At 42.5% G+C, this 25911-nt stretch overlaps 5 protein-coding genes and 1 long non-coding RNA gene across 6 annotated transcripts; 5 read left to right on the top strand and 1 right to left on the bottom strand.

Annotated features, from left to right (window-relative positions):
• Window positions 1-1948: 1948 nt before the first annotated feature.
• Window positions 1949-4258, top strand: LOC147166631 (alpha-2-HS-glycoprotein-like). The gene is made up of 7 exons (XM_086089564.1): window positions 1949-2568; window positions 3012-3122; window positions 3194-3278; window positions 3474-3643; window positions 3723-3839; window positions 3956-4036; window positions 4118-4258. Exons 1-7 carry the CDS (start codon window positions 2365-2367, stop codon window positions 4256-4258), a joined length of 909 nt encoding a protein of 302 aa, XP_085945690.1. The 5' UTR covers window positions 1949-2364.
• Window positions 4259-8061: 3803 nt separating this feature from the next.
• On the top strand, window positions 8062-10398 carry LOC147166630 (alpha-2-HS-glycoprotein-like). Its single transcript, XM_086088329.1, has 7 exons — window positions 8062-8681; window positions 9127-9237; window positions 9309-9393; window positions 9589-9758; window positions 9838-9954; window positions 10071-10151; window positions 10234-10398. Exons 1-7 carry the CDS (start codon window positions 8478-8480, stop codon window positions 10372-10374), a joined length of 909 nt encoding a protein of 302 aa, XP_085944455.1. The 5' UTR covers window positions 8062-8477; the 3' UTR covers window positions 10375-10398.
• Window positions 10399-11499: 1101 nt separating this feature from the next.
• On the top strand, window positions 11500-13103 carry LOC147166629 (antihemorrhagic factor cHLP-B-like). Its single transcript, XM_086089563.1, has 7 exons — window positions 11500-11694; window positions 11925-12035; window positions 12108-12192; window positions 12375-12544; window positions 12609-12725; window positions 12791-12871; window positions 12945-13103. The coding sequence occupies exons 1-7, from the start codon at window positions 11500-11502 to the stop codon at window positions 13101-13103; spliced, it is 918 nt and encodes a 305-aa protein (XP_085945689.1).
• Window positions 13104-15405: 2302 nt separating this feature from the next.
• Window positions 15406-16481, top strand: LOC147166628 (uncharacterized). Its single transcript, XR_015096414.1, has 3 exons — window positions 15406-15527; window positions 15599-15715; window positions 16283-16481. It is a non-coding gene; the product is annotated as an uncharacterized LOC147166628 (long non-coding RNA).
• A 1742-nt stretch (window positions 16482-18223) lies between these two features.
• On the bottom strand, window positions 18224-23389 carry LOC147166627 (antihemorrhagic factor cHLP-A-like). The gene is made up of 7 exons (XM_086088327.1): window positions 20879-23389; window positions 20293-20406; window positions 19949-20033; window positions 18884-19053; window positions 18683-18799; window positions 18464-18544; window positions 18224-18399 (listed from the first exon to the last, which is right to left on the bottom strand). The coding sequence occupies exons 1-7, from the start codon at window positions 21356-21358 to the stop codon at window positions 18244-18246; spliced, it is 1203 nt and encodes a 400-aa protein (XP_085944453.1). The 5' UTR covers window positions 21359-23389; the 3' UTR covers window positions 18224-18243.
• LOC147166626 (alpha-2-HS-glycoprotein-like) lies at window positions 22995-25604 on the top strand. The gene is made up of 7 exons (XM_086088328.1): window positions 22995-23261; window positions 24036-24146; window positions 24216-24300; window positions 24764-24933; window positions 25013-25129; window positions 25206-25286; window positions 25371-25604. The coding sequence occupies exons 1-7, from the start codon at window positions 23058-23060 to the stop codon at window positions 25536-25538; spliced, it is 936 nt and encodes a 311-aa protein (XP_085944454.1). The 5' UTR covers window positions 22995-23057; the 3' UTR covers window positions 25539-25604.
• The last annotated feature ends 307 nt before the right edge of the window (window positions 25605-25911 follow it).

The raw sequence follows: 25911 nt of genomic DNA, 5'->3' as shown, positions 1-25911 counted from the left end.
CTTAGTCATTTATGAATATTTTTCACTTTCAACCGCTCAAAATGTTCAGTGGCATCAGACCTATCTATACATATATAGTTTTTATTTTATTTTATTTTTTTAATGCCCCCTATGGACAATAATAGCAGTATTATGCTAATAGGAAGACTAACTATGCTGTATATATATATATATATATAAAATAAAAGACTAATTTGAATATTTCATATGACATAGTTAGAGGCTCAAGCAAGGTCATAAGTCATAACAATATAATTTTTTTATGCATGCCCAGTTTTTACACAATGGCATTTTTCAAAACTCTTGTAATTTTGCCAAAATCAGGCATTTCCTTTGAAGTGAGATAACTTAGTCATTTATGAATATTTTTTTCACTTTCAACCGCTCAAAATGTTCAGTGGCATCAAACCTATCTATACATATATAGTTTTTATTTTAACTGTATTTTTTTAATGCCCCCTATGACAATAATAGCGGTATTATGCTAATAGCAAGACTAACTATGCTGTATATATATATAAAATAAAAGACTAATTTGAATATTTCATATGACATATTTAGAGGCTTGAATAAGTCCATAAGTCATAACAATAGAATTTTTTCTGCATGCCCAGTTTTCACACAATGGCAGTTTTCCGAATAGCACAAAACTCTTGTAATTTTGCCAAAATCAGGCATTTCCTTTGAAGTGAGATAACTTAGTCATTTATGAATATTTTTTCACTTTCAACCGCTCAAAATGTTCAGTGGCATCAGACCTATCTACACATTTATAATTATTATTATTTATTTTTTTTTAATGCCCCCTATGGACAATAATAGCGGTATTATGCTAATAGGGAGACTAACTATGCTGTATATATATATAAAATAAAAGAATAATTTGAATATTTCATATGACATAGTTAGACGCTCAAACAAGTCCATAAGTCATAACAATAGAATTTTTTTATGCATGCATTTTGTATTCATTTATTAGCCTTTGGCCCCACCTAGTGGATTTTTGTGTTAACACTCTCAACACACAAATTCCTCTATTTTCATGTTTATGACTCGTCAAAGAAGCGATTGCATCAGTAATCACGGAAAATGCATTATAACACATCAGGTTCACAGCATATCAAAAACTGTGATTTATAATGGGAGTCAATGAGCCAAAATCAGGCATTATTACATGTTAATGTTTTGTTCACCCCCCTAAAAAATGACATTCTTTTTTTCTTCAAATAATAAAAATATTTGTATATATTTAAAATAAAATACTGAAAAATACATTCCCAGAAGATATTGTCTTTTATTTTTTTAAATATTTTTTTTAATCTTAATGTTGCTACTTGACCTCAAAAAGTGTTGTTTTTTTTCTTGAAAAAATAAATACATACTTGAAATATGACTTTTTCCTCAAAAAGGTTTTTCTTTGTACAGCCATTATCTTGAAAAATACTCATTTTACCTCAAATAGGCTTTTTTTCCCCATGCAAAAAAAAAAAAACGGGGGGAAAACGCTGTGTGTATGTATATATATACATAAACACAAAACCAAAAACATTTTATTTATATTATAAAATTATGAAACACATTTTTTGTCCAAACAAGATTTTTCCTCTTTTTTTTTGTAAGACAAAACCACTTTCTTGAAAAATATATCACTTTTTTGTCGAAATAAAACTTTTTTCATGATAAATTGTAAATATTCTAAGCTATAAATAATATTTTTCTTTCTTCTTCAAAGAAGGAATTGATGGGGGGGAGATATATATATATATATACACACAAAAACAAAAACATTTTATTTATATTATAAAATTATTAAACACATTTTTTGTCCAAACAATATTTTTCCTTTTTTTTTTTTAAGACAAAACCACTTTCTTGAAAAATATATCACTTTTTTTGTCAAAATAAAACTATTTTCATGATAAATTGTAAATATTCTAAGCTATAAATAATATTTTTCTTTCTTCTTCAAAGAAGGAATTGATGTGGGGGGGCGATCAAGCATTTCTCTGAGAAAAAGTCCATAGAAAACAGTTTTTGGAAAAGCAAATGATGGAAAATTGAATTCAAATAATAAAAGTAAAAACGGCAACTTTTGTCCAAAAATCATATATTTTTCCCTTCTTAAAAATGAGTTTGTTTTGTACAATTCAAACTTTGTTGTGGTCGGACGCGGATTTTTCTCCACTTTGATCGTTTGCTCGATTGCGCGTGTCCTGATTTTTGGCCACTGATTGCAAGCAGGTCTGCCACTAATGAGCTCACACGTGCCAGCTGTTTGACCTCCCGTGCGATTGGCGGTCCGAGCTCGTCATCCTGCTTAAAGTGTGCACCCAAGTGTGTTTTCGTCATCTGCTGTTCTTCACGATGGTCGCTCACCTGTTTGTTGGTCTGCTGTGGTGCGCCTTGGCCCCGCTGGCCCTCCTGAGGACGGCGCCTTTGCCGGGGGTCACCTGCAGGAAAGATGGCGTGGAGACGCTGGTCAACATTGCCGTCCAGCATATCAATTGGCAGCACAAGCACGGCTTCAAGTTTAAGCTCAACAAGATCCTCGGCAGCAAATATCAACAGGTTAGCGTTTAGCATTAGCACCGCATGCTTTAAAAGTTTTTTTTTTTAAGGAAGTAATGGAATTATCAAGTGTGTAATGATCTTTTAGCCGTTAGTTTGTCTTAAAATTTGCTATGAAATGATTTACCTTAATTTGACAGTTTTTGTGAGATGCAGAAGCGACATATCCCCTGACCCCCAAAATTTTGGCTTGTGAACTAAAGCAAAAAACTTTATTAGTATTTTTTTTCTCCATGTAAATTGTACTTTAAAATTTAGGAAACTGACTTTTTTTTCTTTTTTTAATACAATGAAATCTATTTACTCAGTTTAAATTTCTTTCCAAACGTTCATTTTTGTGAACAGGTTAGCTTAGCGTTCCCATTTAATCAATCCAATTCCTAAGTTGAAATAATTTTGACAGTTTCAAAATGTTAATTTTTTTGGGGGGGCCCCCCCATCAGGTGCCGGGCGGCTGCCACGTGGACGTGTCTCTCAAGCTGGTGCAGACCAAATGTCACTTCAGCAACCCTAAATCTCACCAGCAGTGCGTCCCCTTCAGATTTGCTGAACGTGTAATTATTCCGTCGCAACCTTCGCCCCCCTCCCGTCATGGTGCCAGCTCATGAGGGCTTGTTGGTTTCAGGGTGCGGTGGCGACGTGCGGCGTCCGTCTTGCGGTGGCATCCGGCACGGCCTCGGTCAGCAGTCACCTTTGCACCACCAGACCAGGTAAGGCGCCACCAACGCTCGCCGTCGTTGGAAACTGACCAGAGTCAAATGATTTGATTTAGAAAATGCTTCTGAAAAGATGAATTGCAGTCAGAATCCTTTCCCGCTCACTCCATGCAAACTTGAAACTTTCCTTTAAGGGCAAGTTTTATTTTGCCTAACCTGCTTTTTTTTTAACATGCCGGCTGTTTTCAGAACACACCAACGCGGAAATGGCCATGATTTGTCCCGACTGCCCCGCCTTGTTGTCCCTGGATGACCCAAGAGGCGAGAAAGCGGCACACCAGGTGGTGCTCAAATTCAACCGCGAGGGCCAACACCGCAATTTCTTCACCCTGATGGAGATTGCTCAGCTGACAAGCGTGGTGGGCGAAATACTGCTTTTGCTGCATCACAGGCCAAATGAGTATTTTTGTTTTGAAACCATCTTTTCCTGCGTGGCAGTACATTCTCGGCTTAGGCACGCAGACGAGTCTCAAGTTGGCCCTGGTGGAGACGGACTGCCACCGAGAGGCCAACATTGCGTTTGCACCCTGCACGCCTCTCTGCCCCAATCAAGCTGTCAGTTAGCCGTCATGCTAATGCAACGTTCAAACCAAGACAAATGTTTTCTTTGTCAGGATTGTCAACTGTCTTTAATTTTACTTTATTTTGACGGCATTTATTTTCCCTTTCAGGTTCACGTCTTTTGCCAGGCCACTTATTACGACAGGGAAGCTAAAATTGAGGAACTTAAATGTGAATTTTATCCGCCGCAAGTAAGTCAACAAAAATTCATGCCTTTACTTGTACGCACAAAGCACTTCATTATTATTATTATTATTTTTCCCTTCCCACAGAAGTCTGCGTCGGACCCCGCATGCGGACCGTTATTCCATCAAAGGCCGGAAGCTTTCGCTTGCAAGGCGCAGCTGGGAATCCGCAAGCCGGCAGTCCATCACATTTGTCCCTTCCCGCTTATTGTCAATCAGCCATATTGATCCAAAGGCTGAACATGGCGTTGTGCTTGGCACTCGTGATTAACAATAAAAAAAAAAAACATTTAAGTCTGTGGTGTGTGCTTGGTTGCTTTTGAAAAAAAATAAAACTATGAACATAAGGTTTCAAGGACTTGCCATTTTTCTGCCTGTGACCTTTGCCCTCCCACATGTTAGTCTGGGCTCCATCGAATATGTTGGGCATATACATTACAGCCGTTAAACGTCCTCAGCGTCTTCTTTTGGACACACGCAAGTCTTGAAACGTTCCTGTGTGGACGAGATTTGTTTGAGGAACCGAGCCGGATTTGCTTCCGTCTGGGCGCCGCCTCAGTTTGATACCATTTTAAAGAACCTGGAAATGAAGTCATTAACCTGTTTTTAATTGACTGTTTTAACGGCATGTGATGAATTGTTTCAGTGCGCCTCAGGACTCCCTTGAAAAAGTGATTTTCCTGGTTAAATTTGTTCAAAAAAAGTTTGTTTTAGCACCAGGCTAAAAGCAAGTTTTCTGGGGGTCATTACGATCAAAGGAGCACTCAGCATGTGGGGTAACTCCTCCCCCCCCTTTTCCTTGTCTTTACAGTCAACCAATCTGTGCTTTGGCTACTCGCGGTTCAGCAACTGCATGTACTCGCATGTTCAGATTTTTCAATATTTTTTCATTCTGAATATTTTGGAGGAGGTGATTTTTCCGTCCGTCCGTCTTCAATTCCGCTTATCCGGGGTCAGGTCGCGGGGGCAGCAGCTTTAGCAGGGAAGCCCAGACTTCCCTCTCCCCAGCCACTTCAGCCTGCTCCTCCGACGGGATCCCAAGGCGTTCCCAGGCCAGCCGAGAGACGTAGTCTCTCCAGCGTGTCCCGGGTTGTCCCCGGGGCCTCCCGCCGATAGGACATGCCCGGAACACCTCCCCAGGGAGGCGTCCAAGAGGCATCCGAACCAGATGCCCGAGCCACCTCAACTGGTTCCTCTCAACGCGGAGGAGTAGCGGCTCGACGCTGAGTCCCTCCCTGTGATTTTTCATTTATCCATATTTGAAATTTCAATTGAAATATTTTCATAGGATTCTAAATTTGGCTTAAACATATTTTGTATTGCTGCTGCGAAAAGAAAAAAAAATCAAACTTGTTTGAAAAATAATAATTGTTAAAGTACTACTTGGGATTTTTTTCCTAGTAAAACAGAATGACTTTTTCTTTAAAAAAAAAGGCATTCTTTAAATATTTTCAAATTTGCTGTTTGTTTTTTTAACCCAATCCTCTTTATTGCATGTTCATACATTTGGAATGTCCATTAATAAGGGATCATCAATGATTTGCAGATTGCAATGAGTCGTCACCATGGTGATTGATTGAAGACCCGCCCACCACACCTGTGTGCTAATTGAGCACACAGGTGTCAGGCATTTGCCCTCCTCTGTGATTGGTCGTCAGCCTCCTTAAACCTTGGGCGTTTTTTTTTGATTAAATTCTTGTAATTGTTGCCAAAATCTGGCATTTCCTTTGAAGTGAGATAACTTAGTCATTTATGAATATTTTTTTCACTTTCAACCGCTCAAAATGTTCACTGGCATCAGACCTATCTATACATATATAGTTAAAAAAAAAATTTTTTTAATGCCCTCTATGGACAATAATAGCAGTATTATGCTAATAGCAAAATTAACTATGCTGTATATATATGTAAAATAAAGGTCTAATTTGAATATTTCATATTACATATTTAGAGCCTTGAATAAGTCCATAAGTCATAACAATATAATTTTTTTATGCATGCCCAGTTTTTCACAATGGCATTTTTCTGAATAGCACAAAACTCTTGTAATTTTGCCAAAATCAGGCATTTCCTTTGAAGTGAGATAACTTAGTCATTTATGAATATTTTTTTCACTTTCAACCGCTCAAAATGTTCAGTGGCATCAGACCTATCTATACATATATAGTTTTTATTTTATTTTATTTTATTTTTTTAATGCCCCCTATGGACAACAATAGCAGTATTATGCTAATAGCAAAATTAACTATGCTGTATATATATGTAAAATAAAGGTCTAATTTGAATATTTCATATGACATATTTAGAGGCTTGAATAAGTCCATAAGTCATAACAATATAATTTTTTTATGCATGCCCAGTTTTTCACAATGGCATTTTTCTGAATAGCACAAAACTCTTGTAATTTTGCCAAAATCAGGCATTTCCTTTGAAGTGAGATAACTTAGTCATTTATGAATATTTTTCACTTTCAACCGCTCAAAATGTTCAGTGGCATCAGACCTATCTATACATATATAGTTTTTATTTATTTTTATTTTTTTAATGCCCCCTATGGACAATAATAGCAGTATTATGCTAATAGGAAGACTAACTATGCTGTATATATATATATATATATATAAAATAAAAGACTAATTTGAATATTTCATATGACATAGTTAGAGGCTCAAGCAAGGTCATAAGTCATAACAATATAATTTTTTTATGCATGCCCAGTTTTTACACAATGGCATTTTTCAAAACTTGTAATTTTGCCAAAATCAGGCATTTCCTTTGAAGTGAGATAACTTAGTCATTTATGAATATTTTTTCACTTTCAACCGCTCAAAATGTTCAGTGGCATCAGACCTATCTACACATATATAATTTTTTTTTTTTTTTTTTTAATGCCCCCTATGGACAATAATAGCGGTATTATGCTAATAGGGAGACTAACTATGCTGTATATATATATAAAATAAAAGAATAATTTGAATATTTCATATGACATAGTTAGACGCTCAAACAAGTCCATAAGTCATAACAATAGAATTTTTTTATGCATGCATTTTGTATTCATTTATTAGCCTTTGGCCCCACCTAGTGGATTTTTGTGTTAACACTCTCAACACACAAATTCCTCTATTTTCATGTTTATGACTCGTCAAAGAAGCGATTGCATCAGTAATCACGGAAAATGCATTATAACACATCAGGTTCACAGCATATCAAAAACTGTGATTTATAATGGGAGTCAATGAGCCAAAATCAGGCATTATTACATGTTAATGTTTTGTTCACCCCCCTAAAAAATGACATTCTTTTTTTCTTCAAATAATAAAAATATTTGTATATATTTAAAATAAAATACTGAAAAATACATTCCCAGAAGATATTGTCTTTTATTTTTTTAAATATTTTTTTTAATCTTAATGTTGCTACTTGACCTCAAAAAGTGTTGTTTTTTTTCTTGAAAAAATAAATACATACTTGAAATATGACTTTTTCCTCAAAAAGGTTTTTCTTTGTACAGCCATTATCTTGAAAAATACTCATTTTACCTCAAATAGGCTTTTTTCCCCATGCAAAAAAAAAAAACGGGGGGAAAAACGCTGTGTGTATATATATACATAAACACAAAACCAAAAACATTTTATTTATATTATAAAATTATGAAACACATTTTTTGTCCAAACAAGATTTTTCCTCTTTTTTTTTGTAAGACAAAACCACTTTCTTGAAAAATATATCACTTTTTTGTCGAAATAAAACTTTTTTCATGATAAATTGTAAATATTCTAAGCTATAAATAATATTTTTCTTTCTTCTTCAAAGAAGGAATTGATGGGGAGGGAGATATATATATATATACACACAAAAACAAAAACATTTTATTTATATTATAAAATTATTAAACACATTTTTTGTCCAAACAATATTTTTCCTTTTTTTTTTTTAAGACAAAACCACTTTCTTGAAAAATATATCACTTTTTTTGTCAAAATAAAACTATTTTCATGATAAATTGTAAATATTCTAAGCTATAAATAATATTTTTCTTTCTTCTTCAAAGAAGGAATTGATGTGGGGGGGCGATCAAGCATTTCTCTGAGAAAAAGTCCATAGAAAACAGTTTTTGGAAAAGCAAATGATGGAAAATTGAATTCAAATAATAAAAGTAAAAACGGCAACTTTTGTCCAAAAATCATATATTTTTCCCTTCTTAAAAATGAGTTTGTTTTGTACAATTCAAACTTTGTTGTGGTCGGACGCGGATTTTTCTCCACTTTGATCGTTTGCTCGATTGCGCGTGTCCTGATTTTTGGCCACTGATTGCAAGCAGGTCTGCCACTAATGAGCTCACACGTGCCAGCTGTTTGACCTCCCGTGCGATTGGCGGTCCGAGCTCGTCATCCTGCTTAAAGTGTGCACCCAAGTGTGTTTTCGTCATCTGCTGTTCTTCACGATGGTCGCTCACCTGTTTGTTGGTCTGCTGTGGTGCGCCTTGGCCCCGCTGGCCCTCCTGAGGACGGCGCCTTTGCCGGGGGTCACCTGCAGGAAAGATGGCGTGGAGACGCTGGTCAACATTGCCGTCCAGCATATCAATTGGCAGCACAAGCACGGCTTCAAGTTTAAGCTCAACAAGATCCTCGGCAGCAAATATCAACAGGTTAGCATTTAGCATTAGCACCGCATGCTTTAAAAGTTTTTTTTTTTTAAGGAAGTAATGGAATTATCAAGTGTGTAATGATCTTTTAGCCTTTCGTTTGTCTTAAAATTTGCTATGAAATGATTTACCTTAATTTGACAGTTTTTGTGAGATGCAGAAGCGACATATCCCCTGACCCCCAAAATTTTGGCTTGTGAACTAAAGCAAAAAACTTTATTAGTATTTTTTTTTCCCCGTGTAAATTGTACTTTAAAATTTAGGAAACTGACTTTTTTTCTTTTTTTTTTAATACAATGAGATCTATTTACTCAGTTTAAATTTCTTTCCAAACGTTCATTTTTCGTGAACAGGTTAGCTTAGCGTTCCCATTTAATCAATCCAATTCCTAAGTTGAAATAATTTTGACAGTTTCAAAATGTAAATTTTTTGGGGGGGCCCCCATCAGGTGCCGGGCGGCTGCCACGTGGACGTGTCTCTCAAGCTGGTGCAGACCAAATGTCACTTCAGCAACCCTAAATCTCACCAGCAGTGCGTCCCCTTCAGATTTGCTGAACGTGTAATTATTCCGTCGCAACCTTCGCCCCCCTCCCGTCATGGTGCCAGCTCATGAGGGCTTATTGGTTTCAGGGTGCGGTGGCGACGTGCGGCGTCCGTCTTGCGGTGGCATCCGGCATGGCCTCGGTCAGCAGTCACCTTTGCACCACCAGACCAGGTAAGGCGCCACCAACGCTCGCCGTCGTTGGAAACTGACCAGAGTCAAATGATTTGATTTAGAAAATGCTTCTGAAAAGATGAATTGCAGTCAGAATCCTTTCCCGCTCACTCCATGCAAACTTGAAACTTTCCTTTAAGGGCAAGTTTTATTTTGCCTAACCTGCTTTTTTTTTAACATGCCGGCTGTTTTCAGAACACACCAACGCGGAAATGGTCATGATTTGTCCCGACTGCCCCGTCTTGTTGTCCCTGGATGACCCAAGAGGCGAGAAAGCGGCACACCAGGTGGTGCTCCAATTCAACCGCGAGGGCCAACACCGCAATTTCTTCACCCTGATGGAGATTGCTCAGCTGACAAGCGTGGTGGGCGAAATACTGCTTTTGCTGCATCACAGGCCAAATGAGTATTTTTGTTTTGAAACCATCTTTTCCTGCGTGGCAGTACATTCTCGGCTTAGGCATGCAGACGAGTCTCAAGTTGGCCCTGGTGGAGACGGACTGCCACCGAGAGGCCAACATTGCGTTTGCACCCTGCACGCCTCTCTGCCCCAATCAAGCTGTCAGTTAGCCGTCATGCTAATGCAACGTTCAAACCAAGACAAATGTTTTCTTTGTCAGGATTGTCAACTGTCTTTAATTTTACTTTATTTTGACGGCATTTATTTTCCCTTTCAGGTTCACGTCTTTTGCCAGGCCACTTATTACGACAGGGAAGCTAAAATTGAGGAACTTAAATGTGAATTTTATCCGCCGCAAGTAAGTCAACAAAAATTCATGTCGTTACTTGTACGCACAAAGCACCTCATAATTATTATTATTATTTTTTCCCTTCCCACAGAAGTCTGCGTCGGACCCCGCATGCGGACCGTTGTTCCATCAAAGGCCGGAAGCTTTCGCTTGCAAGGCGCAGCTGGGAATCCGCAAGCCGGCCGTCCATCACATTTGTCCCTTCCCGCTTATTGTCAATCAGCCATATTGATCCAAAGGCTGAACATGGCGTTGTGCTTGGCACTCGTGATTAACAATAAAAAAAAAAAAAACGCATTTAAGTCTGGTGTGTGCTTGGTTGCTTTTGAAAAAAAATAAAACTATGAACATAAGGTTTCAAGGACTTGCTGTTTTTCTGCCTGTGACCTTTGCCCTCCCACATGTTTGGAGTCTGGGCTCCATCGAATAACATTGGGGTTACATGGCATGAATGCAAAAGACATTGAAACCTTGGCTTGGCGTGGACACGTATTTTCAGAATAAAAGTTCCATTTTGCCCCATCCCAGCAAATGTGTTTGGAGGTTCTGATAAGCCTCTAGCTTTTCTTTTCATGCCCTTTTATCTCAAGTGTGTATACCTTGTCAGTGGCCTGATGTATATTGTAACGCACAGTGGGTAATATCTCCACGAGTCAAGAGTGACCTTTGCTAAACATTTTTGACAATTGGAAACATCCTACCAAAGTACTTGTGGGTCATCTCGCTCAGGAATCCCGATAGAATCAAGATTCGGTTGCAAATGAGACGTACCCCGGATTCTCTTTTCTCATCTATTTTGCATTTTGGAACTACAGATGAGCGTCAACTCAACGCAGTCAAACCACGCACGTAATCAGGGCACGTGCGTGTAGCAGACATTCCTCCACTATGGTTGGTTGTCAAATGAGATTAATTTTGTTCTTAAAATATGGATTTATTCTCAAAAGGTTATCAGGTTTCCTTCCTTACACAATAATACAGATGAACTTGTCTTAATTTTTTTCCTAAAAAGTTTTTTTTTGTTTTTTTACAAATCCTCATTTCCTCATGCATACGACTACTGTAATAAAAAAAATCGACTTAAAAATGGTTTTGTTTCTAAAATGGATTGAAAAAAAATATGTGGTCTTGAAAAATATAAAAAGATTTTTCGGTCCTTCGGCTTCCAGCTGAGGTGAATGCGCCATCACTCGTCACCATGGTGATTGAGTGATGAAATCCCCCCCCCCCACCCACTACTAATTAGCACACAGGTGTCGGCTGTCTGTCCTGCCCTGCGATTGGCCGGCAGAGCTCGCCAGCCTGCTTTAAGTGCGAGCGAGTGTTTGTCACCTGCACCACTCGATCCTTTGTCATGATGGCGGCTCACCTATTTGCGGTTCTGCTCTGGTGCGCGGCGGCTCTGCCAGGCTTTGTGGTGACACAAACGGTGACGTGCGGCGAGGACAGCGCGAAGGCGGCGGCTGGCATGGCCGTCCAGCACATCAACGGGAGGCACAAGCACGGGTTCAAGTTCAGGCTGCAGGAGGTCCAGAGCAGCAGTTACCAACAGGTTAGCGCTTAGCATGATAATAGTTTGTATTCCTTTACTGGTAAAAGATTCATTTGGTGTTTAAAAAAAAAAATGCAAATTTCAAATGCCAACACGTGTTGACCATGCTTTTTGTTGTAGCAATGCTAACATTTAGCCACCTAGCATGGTTAGTGGCACAAACGGCATCTTCAAGGAGTGACTCATGAAAAGCGTCTTGACAGGCTCATGATTCTCTTTTTGTCTTTCAGTTTTCCGGCGGTTGCCACATCGACGTGAACGTGAAGCTGGTGCAGACCAAATGTCACTTCAGCAACCCCAAACCTGCCGACGAATGTCAACTGTGGCGGCTGGACGAACGGGTGAATATTCTTTCGCGCTCAAGTCGACGGCTGCTAAGGATGCTAACGTTCTAATTGTTTTTCTGTTTCCAGGGCGCAGTGGCCACCTGCAGTGTTGAATTCTGGGTGATGTGGGGCGTGGCCAAAATCACCAAATACGAATGCACCACCAGACCAGGTCATCACACACAAACGCACCTTGTCACCCTGTTTTTGTTTGTGGTGTGGCTGCAAAAAGCTTTTTTTTTTTCCTATTTATAACCCTTGCTTGACCAGTGCAGGACTGGCCATCTGGCAAATAAGGCAGATGCCTGCTGGGCCAGCATATTTTGGTGTTGAAGCTGTACTTTTTGTTTGCAGAACTCGCAAACGAGGAGCAGCTGCTGATTTGTCCCTCCTGCCCCGAGTTGTTGCCTCTGGACGACCCGACGGGCGTGAGCGCCGTGCAGGAGGCGGTGCTCAAGTTCAACCGGGAGAGCCAACACCACAATTACTTCACCCTGATGGAAGTGGCTCAGCTCACAGCCGCGGTAAGGACTCGCCTTTCCGCTTCTTTTGACTTTATTGCCCACTTGAACGCCTCGTCGTCTTCAGGACAACGTGAACATCGGCACCATCACCCGTCTGAAGTTTGCCCTGGTGGAGACCACGTGTCCCCGAGAGTCCAAGGGCACGTTTGCCGCCTGCACGCCTCGCTGCCCCGACCGAGCTGTGAGTTAGCTTAGCTTGTTGCCATTTTTATTTTTTCACGTGATCTGACTTGTTGTCTTTTGAAGAATCACGTCTATTGCCAAGCGTCCTATTACAACTCGCACCGACAAGTGGGAGAACTGGACTGTGAAACGTACCCCCCAAAAGTAAGTCTTGAGCAAAAGCGCACCGTGGACTTTGTGGTCGAGTGCCTCATCGTTCCTCTGGGGTTCTCCGCAGAATTCCGAGCCCCTCCCGGCTGGCGAGCCGGAGCCCGTCTGCAGGCCGTTATTCCACCAGAGTTCGGAAGCTTGCGTTTGCAAGGCCAAGCTGAGAAATCCTCAGCCGTCCATCCACCACATTTGTCCCTTCCCGCTTAACACGCAGCAACTTGAATAAAAATATTTCATAAAAAATTGCTGCTGCTCTTCTGTGATCACATGGCTGCCGTTTGGGCTTGGACAGTGGGCTTTGATGCTAAGAACTGGGTCCAAATTGGATTGGGATTTTTTTTTTTTTTATCTGACACTATTTTAGGTGATCCCTAAAAAAAGCATTGGCATATTTTCTTCAAATCAAATTACCCAAAATAACTTTTCTAAACCATTTTAACTATTTTGTCATTGTTTTTATCTAAGATAATTAAAACAGTTTCAGGAAACACTAGCGAAAATTGTCGCAAAAACTTTTGAATCAAAGTCCTTTTTTTTCTTTCCTACTGCTCAACTGAGGCAATGAGTTGTCACAATGGTGCTTGATTGCAGGCCTGCCCAACACTAACTAGCACTCAGGCATTTGTCCTCTGTGATTGCTTGTCAGTCTCAAAGTGCTTGCAAGCGTTTTTCTACTGCTGCTTGTGCTTCTCCATTGTTTGTCATGACGGCGACTCACCTATTTGCTGTTATGCTGTGGCTCTGCCAGGCTTTGTGGCGCCGCAGTCTTTGCCTTCGGTGACGTGTGGCGATGACAGCGTGAAGGCGGCGGCTGGCATGGCCGTCCAGCACATCAATGGGAGGCACGGGTTCAAGTTCAGGCTGCAGCAGTTGCCAACAGGTTAGATCTTAGCATTAGGGATGGCAGAAATGGAACATTCAAACGATCAAATCATTTAAAACTATTGATTCCCAAAAGGAGTCGAACGTTTGAAACATCCCCCCCACAGCGACATCAGGTGGCCAAGTGTAAAATTACAATCAAACAGTAGCTCAGTGTTGCCAGCTCCCCAGTAAGGAAACTAACTATTGGCTGTCTGTCATCACCTATCAATCAGCAATCTGGCTATAATTGTAATGGACGCCATAAGAGAGTAATATCATGGGAAACCAAAACTGAATCCCTGTCAAAATAAGAATAGAAGTACAAATTAGCTTTTTATTGCTGATACTTGGTTTGTCGTTTGTTTGTTTTATTTTGCCTCAACATGACTTAAATGCTTTGATGAAACCCCCAGTGCTATCATATTTAATCAAAAACTACATTTCAAATTTTTTTTTTTTTTTTTTTGCGACAGGGCGTCAAATTTTGATGGAAAGTATTATAGGGGGAAAAGAATGGCCTGCAAAAACATGACACCCGTAGCGGGACTTGAACCTGGGTTACGGACCTTTTTCTCAGCCTATTGTGAAGGTGCGTTGCCACTAAACCAATCGCCACGTTCAAAAGGATGTTGATATTTTAACATGTAAGGCGATGAATCAGCAGGGCAATTTTACATACAAAGTATACTTAAGTTCGATTTATTTAAGACATTTTAATATAGTGCAATGGTCGGATTTGATTGAATTTTAGAAAAAGCACTTGCTGAAACAATGTGACACTTGGAGGCGTAATGGACCGCGGGAGGAAACTGTCACGTGACATCCTGATTCTGAGACAGATTTAGGAACGCGATTCGAATCCCAAGTTGTACTTGGGTTCCGGTACGTAGCAAAATGTCACCAGGCATAAGCAGTCCACACCAACCAATCATGTTAAGCTCCCCTGGTTGGATGACTGCTCAAGTATTGCTTTGGCCTGACTTCTAGTGTTTTGCAATTGTGTTAAATTTGAAGCTGAGGGCATAATACTAAAACCGTTACTGTCCTAGAAATTGTATTCAACTTTCTTTTTTTTTTATGGTTATGTAGGGCTGTCACTATTGACTCTTTTGGGATAAGATTATTCCACTGAATAATCACCAAACGCTCCATATTTCATTATTTTGTTAATCCACAAAGGTTAAATTAAGTGGCTCTAACTAATCTGTGCGTTAAACAAAATTAGTCTATGCTAAACGGTTAGCAATCGCGATTAGCATTAGCATGTTAGCGATTACTATTTAAGGTAAACAAACGCTAGCCACCATTTAGTTCACACAGGCGTAATTATATCAACATTACACACGTAATAGTGTCTTAAAAGTCACTTACAGACGATTCAACGAGTTTATGAGTAAACGAGTGGTGCTGCCTGTTAGCTCCAATTAGCACAAGTACTTCTTGTCCACTACGTGCCCGTGTAGAAACATGGACGACGGCGCAAAAAAAAAAGGTTCCGGCAGAGCTTCGAGGCAGACATTTTAAGTCAACCTCTATTTAAGGTCAACTTTTTTTCTCCAGCCATATAGATACTTTTTTAAGCCATTAATCTAAAATAAATCAATCAAAGTGAAATGCTGACTTGCGGAAGATTAAGCGCCCTTATTGCCAATGTGCTTTGTTTGTGTTGCAGACCGCACCTTCCCGCCCCAAACGCCGTCTCTGACCCGCCGCGCTCAAGTTCAACTGGGAAAGCAAACGTGACAATTATTTCAACCTGCTGGAAGTGGCTCAGCTGACTGAAGAGGTGACAAGAGTTTCCTTTCTGCCAGAATGTTTTTTTTTTTTAATGCGTCCTTCTTTTCCATGGTGTGACAGTACATGGCACCCGTCGGCCCAATGACGTGGCCGAAGTTCGCCCTGGCGGACACGACGTGTCCCCGAGAGTCCAAGCACACTTTTGCCGCCTGCTCGCCTCGCTGCCCCGACAGAGCTGTGAGTTGCGACCCGCTTCTTTACTAAACGTGATCTTGGACTTTGTTCATCACTTGTTTTGAGCATTTAGTTTTTCTATTTGGACTCTTCAAAGGGGAGTTTGGGCTAAAATGTTCTTTGCACAAGTCTTAACCCAGTATTCATTCTTATCTTTGGAATAATGAAATGTCTGAATGCAACATTTTTCTACCTCAGGTTGCTACCATTTGTCCTGTGGCGCCCCCTGCTGTCAACTAAAATTGACATCAGTGCCCTCAGACACTTTGATGTCAACAGCAGAGGGTGCTATCGGACAAAATGCCATCTGTGTCTTTCTGCGGGGAGGGGCTGAATTTTGCCTTAAATTTCTGTGATTGACATGTTGACTCGATTGCTTTGGAGTATTTAATCTGAACGTTTTAATTTTTGAAGCATCACGTGTACTGCCAAACATGCAATCACGACTCGCACTGACAATTGGGAGAACTTGACTTGAGAAACTTACTCACCAAAAGTTAGTGTGCAGCAAAAGCGCAGCATGCACTTGTACACGCCGAGGGCCTCATTGCTCCACTTGCATCTCCACAGAATTCCGAGGCCCTGCGGGCAGGTGAGCCGGGTTCCGCCTGCGGGCCGTTGTTCCAGCAGAGCGCACTTTGCAGCTTGCCGCTGCAAAGTGCAACCCGACAACCCCGAGCGTCCATCCACCACATTTGTCCCTTTTCCCACTCAAGTGATGTCATCACATATCAACTCACATAAAATAACAAATAAAGTGACTTGTGGCTTTTCTGTGGTCAAGTGATACAAGAACACAATTTGAATCAATCGTGGGATTTTCCTCAAGTTGACTTCCGAGCACAAGTCTGGCTCAAAATGTGATTGAGAGCATCCTGACTTTTGGTTTCAAATACTATTTTGGAGGGAAACTTAAAAAAAAAAGAAACAACCATTGCAATAAATGAAATTCGGAAGTTGTTGTATTTTACATTATAAATGTTTTGTAGTTCATATACTTTTCTCAAGTCATTTTTTAACACTCAAACCATACATTTTCTAAAATAGGTACATTGTTGTAAAATTGTACAAAAATAAAAAAATCAAGACTGCGAAAAGTGAACTGCCTTCGAGCGAGGGAACACTTCAAATTGTTTACGCAAAGCACGTTCCCTGAGACGATTCCTTCAAATTGTGGCCTACAACCCTGGTTGTGAAGCTGAAAGGCGACCAAGGCCTGGTTCGACACACCCGGGACGCTTGACTGACAAACTGAAGCGATGAATGAAATGAGGACACACAACACACACAACCTGGCAATGAAAAGAACAAACAATCAGAAGGCCATCAAAACGCGAGTGGCCAAAATCATTTAAGACAGATCAAGGATTTGGTTTACTGTCAACCAAGCCTGAAGAATCTTCAAGGGTATTTTTCATGTAAAATTGACATTTGCACAAAAAAAGGAAAAGGGATATGAAACGGCAAAAAATGATGCAGGTGTGATTTGACGGTTCAACATGAAGACGGTACTCGAGACGAGGCCCCAGCATGACAACTAGCGATGCATGCAGAAACTCACTCCTGATCCGGGTCAAGGCACCATCACCCAGCACAGTCCTGCCCAAGTCTCAAAGCCGCGTGACCACCAACCCAAGCTGCCTACTTTGCACCTTTCAACAACGGCAAGGTTTAAACGATGCCCGTTCCGTGCCAGGCAACAGACGCGGGTCGTAACGAGTTACATTTACTGCGCAATATTTTACTTTAGATTTGTGAAGAAGAAATGCTACGCTCGTCCCGCTATATTGGGCTACACTAGTTAGTTTCCCACTATTCATACATTTACTGTATTTTCACAGCCATAAAAGGCGCACACAAATCTTACACTTTCAACAGCACACCCAATAATTAAGAAGTGTGCCTTTTGATGCACCGCGTTCCACCGAAAGGGACGCGTCATTATTAGGTGTGCTGTCAATTTGAGAAAATGTAAGACTTAAGTGCGCCTTGCGGCGGTGAAAATAAAAAACAGAAAAAAGATAAAATGCCACCTGTGGAGGGTCGACTGGGAGGCAGCGGCGAGCAAGTTATGCCAACTTGTAAATCGGTTGTGCGTGCGCGCGTGCGCCAACGTGTCCGCTTGCAGTTTTGAAGATGCCAGCATTTGCAACTAATTTTGTTTTTGTCCGATGACAGATTTTATATACAAATCAGACTTTGTGTTCAGCTACTCAGTACTTGAGTATTTTCAGTGAATACTTTTTTTACACCATTTACTCAAGTAAATTTTTGGGCTACTCTGCCCACCTCCAAGAAAACTCCTGAGAAGTCGACTGCCTGAGCCCAAGTTGTCGTCTGAACTTCAAGCTCCTCCAAAATAAGTCAACTAATGAGGAAAAAAATTTTTTTTCTCCATTTAAAAGAAAAATATTAGCACTTTAAAGATTTAGCGTGAAAGCTAAATGACGGCTGATCCAATCAATTTGTGTTCTTGCGTCACATGCGCACAAAGAGCAAGCAGCCGACAAGTTTGTCCTTTTCAACTTTTATTACGACCTCAGCATGACCTTAAGCGGGAAGGGACAAATGTTGTGGACCGTGGGGACGGCGGGGTGGCTGAGCTGCGCCTTGCAAGCCGAAAATTCGGGACTTTGGTGAAACAACGGTCCACAGTCTGGCTCGCCATCTGGAAGGGACGACGAATCCTGCGCAGGACCAAAAATTGATTAGCTCGTGCAAAAAACTGCATGGGATTTGGTGTGGACTTACTTTTGGGAGATACAATTCACAATCAAGTTCTCCAACTTTGTCTTGCAAGATTAAGTAGGAGGTTTTGCAGAAGAAGTGTTGCTAAAAAAAAAGAAGAGGAAATGATACAAGTCTACACTTTAGAAGCAAGAATCAGCAATCAGTTAAACTTTCACCCGCAACCAAAAAGTCAACAGCTCACGCTTTCATCCGTTAGCATTAGCACAGAAGCTAACTCACAGCTCGTTCCGGGCAGAGGGGCACGCAGGGCGCAAAAGTGTTCAAGGCCTCTCGGGGGCAGTTGGTCTCCACCAGGGCAAACATGATCCACGCCATCGTGCCGATGGTCCGCACGGACTGACGCGGGAACAACAACAAGGAGACGGTTTTGAAAAGCGCCAGCCGCCGCGGCCAGCGGAAAAGAAGCGGCACGGCGCTCACCCCGATGGTCACGTGAGCCACTTCCATCAGGGCGAAGGAATGTCGCAGTTTGCTCTCCTTGTTGAACTTGAGCACCGCCTTGTCCACCGCTTTCAAACCCGTCGGGTCGTCCAGAGGCAACAATGCCGGAAAGTCGGGACGGATCCAAAAAACCTGGTTGTTGGTGGGTTCTGCATGAAGGTGGCACGTTAGCACAAACGCCGGGGATTGTTTGGAACAAGTTTGTGTAGGAAAAAAAACAAGTTCCCACATGGGGAAAGCGCCGTTTGGAGACGCATCTTACAGTACCAAAGTCACACGCGGGACAAGAACCGTTTGGTGAGAAAATTGAATTTCAAAGCGCTACTGACCCCTGTGGCTGAAAAACGAAACTGCATTTTCCCTCCTTCACTTACACATGACTTCAGGGAAAATTCAAAAAAAAAAAAATTATGACTAAGGTGTTTGTCCGCCAATTAAAAATATGTCTGTCATAAATATATTAGAGATGTTTTGGGGCAAATTGTTATACAGAGCAACTTTAAAGATGGATTCATACACTGCATTAACTACAATTGGATCCATTTTGTCCTCACACGCTACACTAAACTTTAAAAGATGGCCGGGCCTGTTGAGTGACATCAGCAAAGTCCACAAATGAGGACTTGGACCGTTGGCCACAGTGACGGCGCAAGTCAACAAGAACGAGCTCGTCTCATGCTAAAGTTGACCGTTTGGTCAGAAAAACAATTGAAAGAGCACCAGCGGCCCGTGTCGGTCCTCCCTCCATCCAAAATGCCCATTTGGGATTACAACTAGGCTATTTTCTATTAGCTTTATACAATTATTTTACCGTAGACGTGCAATTGAGTGCTAATTTAGCTTTTCATCAGTGAGAGGCGCTAAAAAGTTTAAGCACTTTGCTGCTAGCTGACACTTATTTCTACACAAGTCAGCCTGCAAAAATAAAAATCACCCCAATACAAAGACAATTAAGAAAACAAAACTGACACATTGAGCAGTGATTTAGCGAGTGACGGCGGTTTAGCTTGACGAGAAAAAGGAGGAACGCTTGCAAGTGGCGACCTGGTTTGGTGATGCATTCGTATCTGGTGATGGTGGCCGCTTTGCCCCTGACTGACAGCTTGATGGTGCAGGTGGCCCACGTGCCCTGAACACACAAAAGAAATGGGAGCAGCGAAAGCAACTGGAGGACACGTCACTGACGTCACAATAACGTACATTCTTCCATGTGGCCAAAAAAAGAAAAAGAAAAAGTAGAAGTTGAGATGTCAGATCTCTAAAAAGGTGTACAATTGTCAACGCCACTTTTAATTTATTGACTACACGAAGAGCTTGTCAAGCAAGCAATGAAAACTACTCGTACAATATGAATGGGTGCGTAGATTTATGAGAAAGTGAATATTTACCCTTTCACCCTGCCGGAAGAGGTCACATTGATCTTCAGGTTTGGGATTGGTGAAGTGACATTTGGTCTGCACCAGCTTCACGTCCACACCAATGTCGCAATTGCCTTCAGATAACTGCGCGGAGAAACGGACGGACAGACAAACAAACAGACGGGAATGCAGTTAGCGCCACCATCTTTGGCGACCTTCCTGGTTCGCGCCACGTGTGCCCGCCCTCGCCATGCTAGCATAGCTACATTTCAACATAAAACGCCATGGTCAAGCAAACTAGCGGTTTTCCTGAGCACACATGAGAGCTTCGGTCCACAGCGGACGGACAGACAAACAGACAGACAGACGGGAATGCAGTTAGCGCCACCATCTTTGGCGACCTTCCCGGTTCGCGCCACGTGTGCCCGCCCTCGCCATGCTAGGCGGCTACATGCTAGCATAGCTACATTTCAACATAAAACGCCAAGGTCAAGCAAACTAGCGGTTTTCCTGAGCACACATGAGCGCTTCGGTCCACAGCAAGTGGCAAAATACATGCGTTTAACAATGACGTCATCGCATTCTCGACGAAACCATTGCAATTTGCTACGCTAACCTGTTGATATTTGCTGCTCTGGACTTCGTGCAACTTGAATTTGAATCCGTGCTTGCGCTTCTCGTCGATGGCGCGGACGCCGAATCGCGCCGCGGTCGTCACGGCGGCCTCGTGGCACGTGACCGTCGACGCCGAGTCTGACAACAACAACGGCGATGGCGATGATGGCGGCGACCCGGACGGTGCTCCGAGGAGGCCCAGAGCGCAGCACAGCAGAACCAGCAGCAGGTGAGACCACATGGCGACCAAGCGGGAAGCGCGCACGTCACAATTACAGCGACTGACCCGGAACTGGCGCGCGCGCACTTTAGGCAGGCTGAGGAGCTTCTGACGACCAATCGCAGGGGAGGACAAACAGCTGCCTTCGTTAGTGGTGGGCGTGGTTTGACGCCAATCAATCAACCAATCACAAGCTTTAAAGGTCTTGCAAGGTCGGCTGAGCAAGAATTTGCAAAAAAAAAAAAATGCACCAAACCACATGAAATGGTTTCTACGTGGTTTGTCACTGAAAAGAGGAGAGCGACATTCAACCCTTTTGAAAATAGCTTTTCTTTTATTTAGTACTCGTTTTCGCTGACACTTTCACCCCCCAGAAACGTTTTAAAGGGGAACTCAAGGCAAAACCTTTCTTTGCATCAATCATTAATCAATGTGGTACATGCCAATTATATTAGTTTACTAAAACTAGCGACTAAAAGTGAAAGATACATACATTGAAAATGCTTTTACAAAAGCAGAAACTACATCTTACATTTATAAAAGTAACTCAAACTAACTGTAGTTATAACAAAAATGTCCTTTGTTTTCCTTTTTGTTGATTAATATCTGACATGAATCTTCAGGGCTTATTTTAAATGTATTTATTTTGGCATTATTGCTGTCCGGCTGTACGCAAGAAAGAAATTGCACTTGACTTGCTTAACCTAAAACTCAAACGAACCTGGAATGAGGCAAGCGGCGACCTTTTGAAGCTTATCGAGAGAATGCCAAGAATGTGCGTGAAAGTCATCAGAGAAAAGGGTGGCTATTTATTTATGCATTTATTTGATTATTTTCACCTTTTTTGGTTAAGTACATAACTCGGCATGTGTTCATTAGTTGTCGTCATCGTTTTGACGCCTTCAGCGAGAATCATGAAAATAAAGCAAATGTATTGAATGAGAAGGTGCGTCCAAACGTTTGGCATGTACGGCGTATATAGCGCCCCCTGCAGGGGCGAAATGGGGAGAGCCAGATGAGGCGGCTCGGAACGTCTCCTGCGGGTTCGACTTGGACGCGCCGGGGACGTCTGTCTGGTTGGCTTCAGCTAACCGAGGCCCCAAATTCCACAACTGCGATCAGACAAATGAATTGATTTCCAAAGAGAAATTCAGCGGCCTCTGCCTTCACCATTGATCAAAGCACGTGAAAATAAATGACGGGGGGGAAAAAAATCGAACCCGTGACCTTGGCGTGGTCTGATTTCTATGTCGGTTTGCCAGCCGCTGGTTGTTTGTCCACAAGATGTTTGTCCAGCTCAGCGTGTTGACTAAAGTCCAGGATGAACACAACTCGAGCACATGTACACTTGACGAGCCAAAAACAATAAACGCGCGCACACACTTGGTGGTGGTTCTACACATTTGAAAAGTTTGAAAGCTCTAATCTTTTAATCACTGATGGTGGTGCAGGGATGAGCATCTGAGTGGCTTCTTGACACCCCAAAAACTGGTTGTAAATGTGGAATGATGTTTCGGCCTGACAGCTTTTTTTACCTTCCAAATTGGACTTCTGCCAAAAATGTCACTTTTGAAAAATATCATCAAAAAAGATGTTTTGAAAACAGAAAGCAAATCTTGACAAATCAAAACGTTTTCCTGATGAATTTCTTTCTTTAAATAATTTCCTTGCAAAATGTGACTTTTTTCTCTTTGTGGAAACATTTTGTCTTTGTTAGCGTCAACAAAAAGTTGGTGTTGGTTGGTTTGTGTGCTGGGATTGATTTTCCCGATGACAAACACAGCAAAAGGCAAGCGCGGAATCGATTCCCTCCCTGCGCAATCCGGTTAAAGTCTGTGTTTGTTTGCGCCGGTCCGCCCTCCCCCGCCGCCGGCGGCCATAAAAGCGCGGCGGCGGCTGCTCGCAATTGTGCCGCTTGCAGTTCCTCCTCCTCATCCTCATCCTCCTCCTCATCCTCATCATGGCAACTCGCCTCTTTGCCGTTCTGCTGTTTTGCGCTGCGGCCGCTCCGGGCCTGCTGGGGGCGCCAACTTCGCCGGCGGTGACGTGCGGCGTGGACAGCGCGGCGGCGGCGGCGAGCCTCGCCGTCCGACACATCAACGAGCATCACATGCACGGCTTCAAGTTCAAGCTGCAGGAGGTCGTGAGCAACAATTACCAACAGGTTAGCGCTCCGAGAAGACGTTTGCTCGTTGCAGGTCTTTTCTCTGGACATTTTTCTTCTCCACAAAAACATGACATTTATTCAAATAATGCTCCCATTTTCCATAAAAATAAAAGACAACTTGGAGCAAATTTTATATATATATATATATATATATATATATATGCTGTATATATATAGACTATATTGTAGCACTTACCCCCCCCCCCCCCCAAATGTACATTCCTTGAAACAATACTTCCATTTTCTTTTAAATATTTCTCTTGTAAAGTTCCAACTTACAACGTAACGACATCATTCATTTATGTCCCACATTTTCTGATACGGTGGAAATGCGGGTCCAATAACGATGACGGAAGAAGTGGCCTGGCGGCTGGCAAATGATAAATGACGGCTTGGCAACATTTCCTGATGCGCAGATTTCAACGATGACAGAAAGATCACGAATGCGGGCTCAAAAATGAGTGAGACGAAAAGAGCCACGATTAAAACGAAGAAAGCGTTTCAGAGGACCAGTCGAAACAGATCAAGTCAATTTCACATCGGCAACGTCATCAAATAGTCGATAAAACTTTTGGGGAGCAAAGATACGATTCTGCTGTTGAAAGGACAAGCATTTTTTACTTCTTGAAATAAAACCATTTTCTTGAGAAATATTCTTGTTAAAAAAAAACAACGACTGTATTGATATTTTTTCTAAAAAGAAAAAAAGATGATTTTTTCCTTTTTTGTCTGGCCTTGCAACCCCCCCCCCCCCCCCCCCCCCCAATGCAGGAAGCGGACGGTTGCCACATTGACGTCAACATGAAGCTGATGCAGACCGGCTGTCACGTGACCAACCCCAAAACTGAAGACCAATGCGAAGCCATGATGGAATCTGAGCGGGTAAAAAAATAATTGCACTCCAATGCAATCATCTCGTACTGATCACGCGCACGCGCGTTTGTGTTTTAGGGCGCGGTGGCCGACTGTAGCAGCAAGTTGACGGTGATGGGAGGCGTGGCCACGGTCACCAGTCACACCTGCGTCACCAAACCAGGTCAACACTTTTGAGACACTTTTCACCATCTAAAAACGAAATTGTAGAAACGACAAAACGGCAACACCGTCCGTCCGTGATGTTCAATTGCAATTCATTCGCAAGGCGTCATGTGGTTGCGATGCAAGTTCCGTCAGGACGGGCAGAAATGTGTCGGCCTCAATTGGTTCGAGAGAGAGAGAGCGAGATGATGGAGAGATGAGAAGTGAGCGCGGTGCGAGCACGTGCGAGCAGGTGCGATGGTCCAACTTCCGAGCTGGGAAGTCTTGGAGGCGGAGCGCAAGCGACAAATTGTTGTGGAAAATTCAGATTCCCAGAAAACGCTGGCCAAGCGTGAAGCAACGACGTGAGAGCGTCGGGACGTGGGACGAGGAAAAGAAAAAATGCAACAGTTGAGCCGATTCGTGACTTTGGACTGAAACCCAAACCTTTTGGCGCCGGGTTCTGACCCGCCTGTGTGCAGAATTGACCAACGCCGAGATGATGATGACGTGTCCCGACTGCCCCGCGTTGCTGCCTCTGGACAACGAGATGGGCGTCAAGGCGGTCCAGGAGGCCGTCAAGAAGTTCAACCAGGAGAGCAACCACGCGCATTATTTCGCCCTGATGGAAATTTCTCAGCTGACCAGCGGGGTGAGTCGCCCGAGCGCCGTCTTCCCCCCACGTTTTCTCTCCGCCGGCTTTTCCACATTTTCCTTCCCTGTGGCGGCAGTACATCATGTCCAGCGGCATGCGGACCTGGCCCAAGTTCGCCCTGGTGGAGACCACCTGCCCCAAACATGCCAGGATCGTGCCCGAGGCCTGCACGCCACGCTGCCCGGACCGAGCTGTCAGTTAGCTTCCGTGCTAATGCTAATGGCAAAGACCATCAGGGAGTCAACAAAAATGTGCTTCTTCCCCCGCAGCATCACGTCTTTTGCAAAACCTCGTACTCGCACAGCAGTGGACAAGTGGGACAGCTTGAGTGTGAATTATATGTACCAAAGGTAAGTCCGCGGATAAAGCAAAAAAAAAACACACAAAAGCACCTCGTCGACATTGTTGCCTTCTTTTTGGGGGTGTGTCTGCAGAATAGCGACCCGCTCCCGGTTGGCCAGCAGGAGCCCGTGTGCGGCCCGTTGTTCCACCACAGTCCGGAAGGTTCCGCCTGCACGGCGCAGCTGAGCACCCACGAGCCGGCCATCCACCAGATTTGTCCTTTCCCGCTTGCCGTACAATTGCTACAAGTGCCGCAATAGGCCCAAAGGATGGACGTCGCGTCAAGCGTGCTTCAACGCCGTCGCAATAAAAAATGTTGGCTCCGTCTCATTTGTGCCGAGACGTCATTTAGCTTTTCCTCCTTTTTGAGTTAGCGTTCATGCTAATGCTAAAAAGACCAAAATGTGTGCTTGTGGTTTTTGACTTACTGGCAGGTCGTTGACGTCAACATTTTTTTAAACTTGAACTTTTTAACGACGCTTGACGTGTACTTTGACTTGGTTTTTGATGTGCTCTTTAGATCGACGCTTGACTGTGAAGATGAGTTATGAAGCAATTGAAAAAAATAACGTCAAAATAACGTTTCAAAACAAAGATGAGCGTCATAGCATGAACCAAAACTTCAAATCAAAA

The sequence above is a fragment of the Leptonotus elevatus genome, chromosome 11 (assembly GCF_054856555.1).
Source record: "Leptonotus elevatus isolate MCC_2025b chromosome 11, RoL_Lele_1.0, whole genome shotgun sequence".
NCBI classification, from domain to species: Eukaryota; Metazoa; Chordata; class Actinopteri; order Syngnathiformes; family Syngnathidae; genus Leptonotus; species Leptonotus elevatus.
Note: the sequence above shows the minus strand (reverse complement) of the source record. Positions and strands in the feature narration are given on the sequence as shown.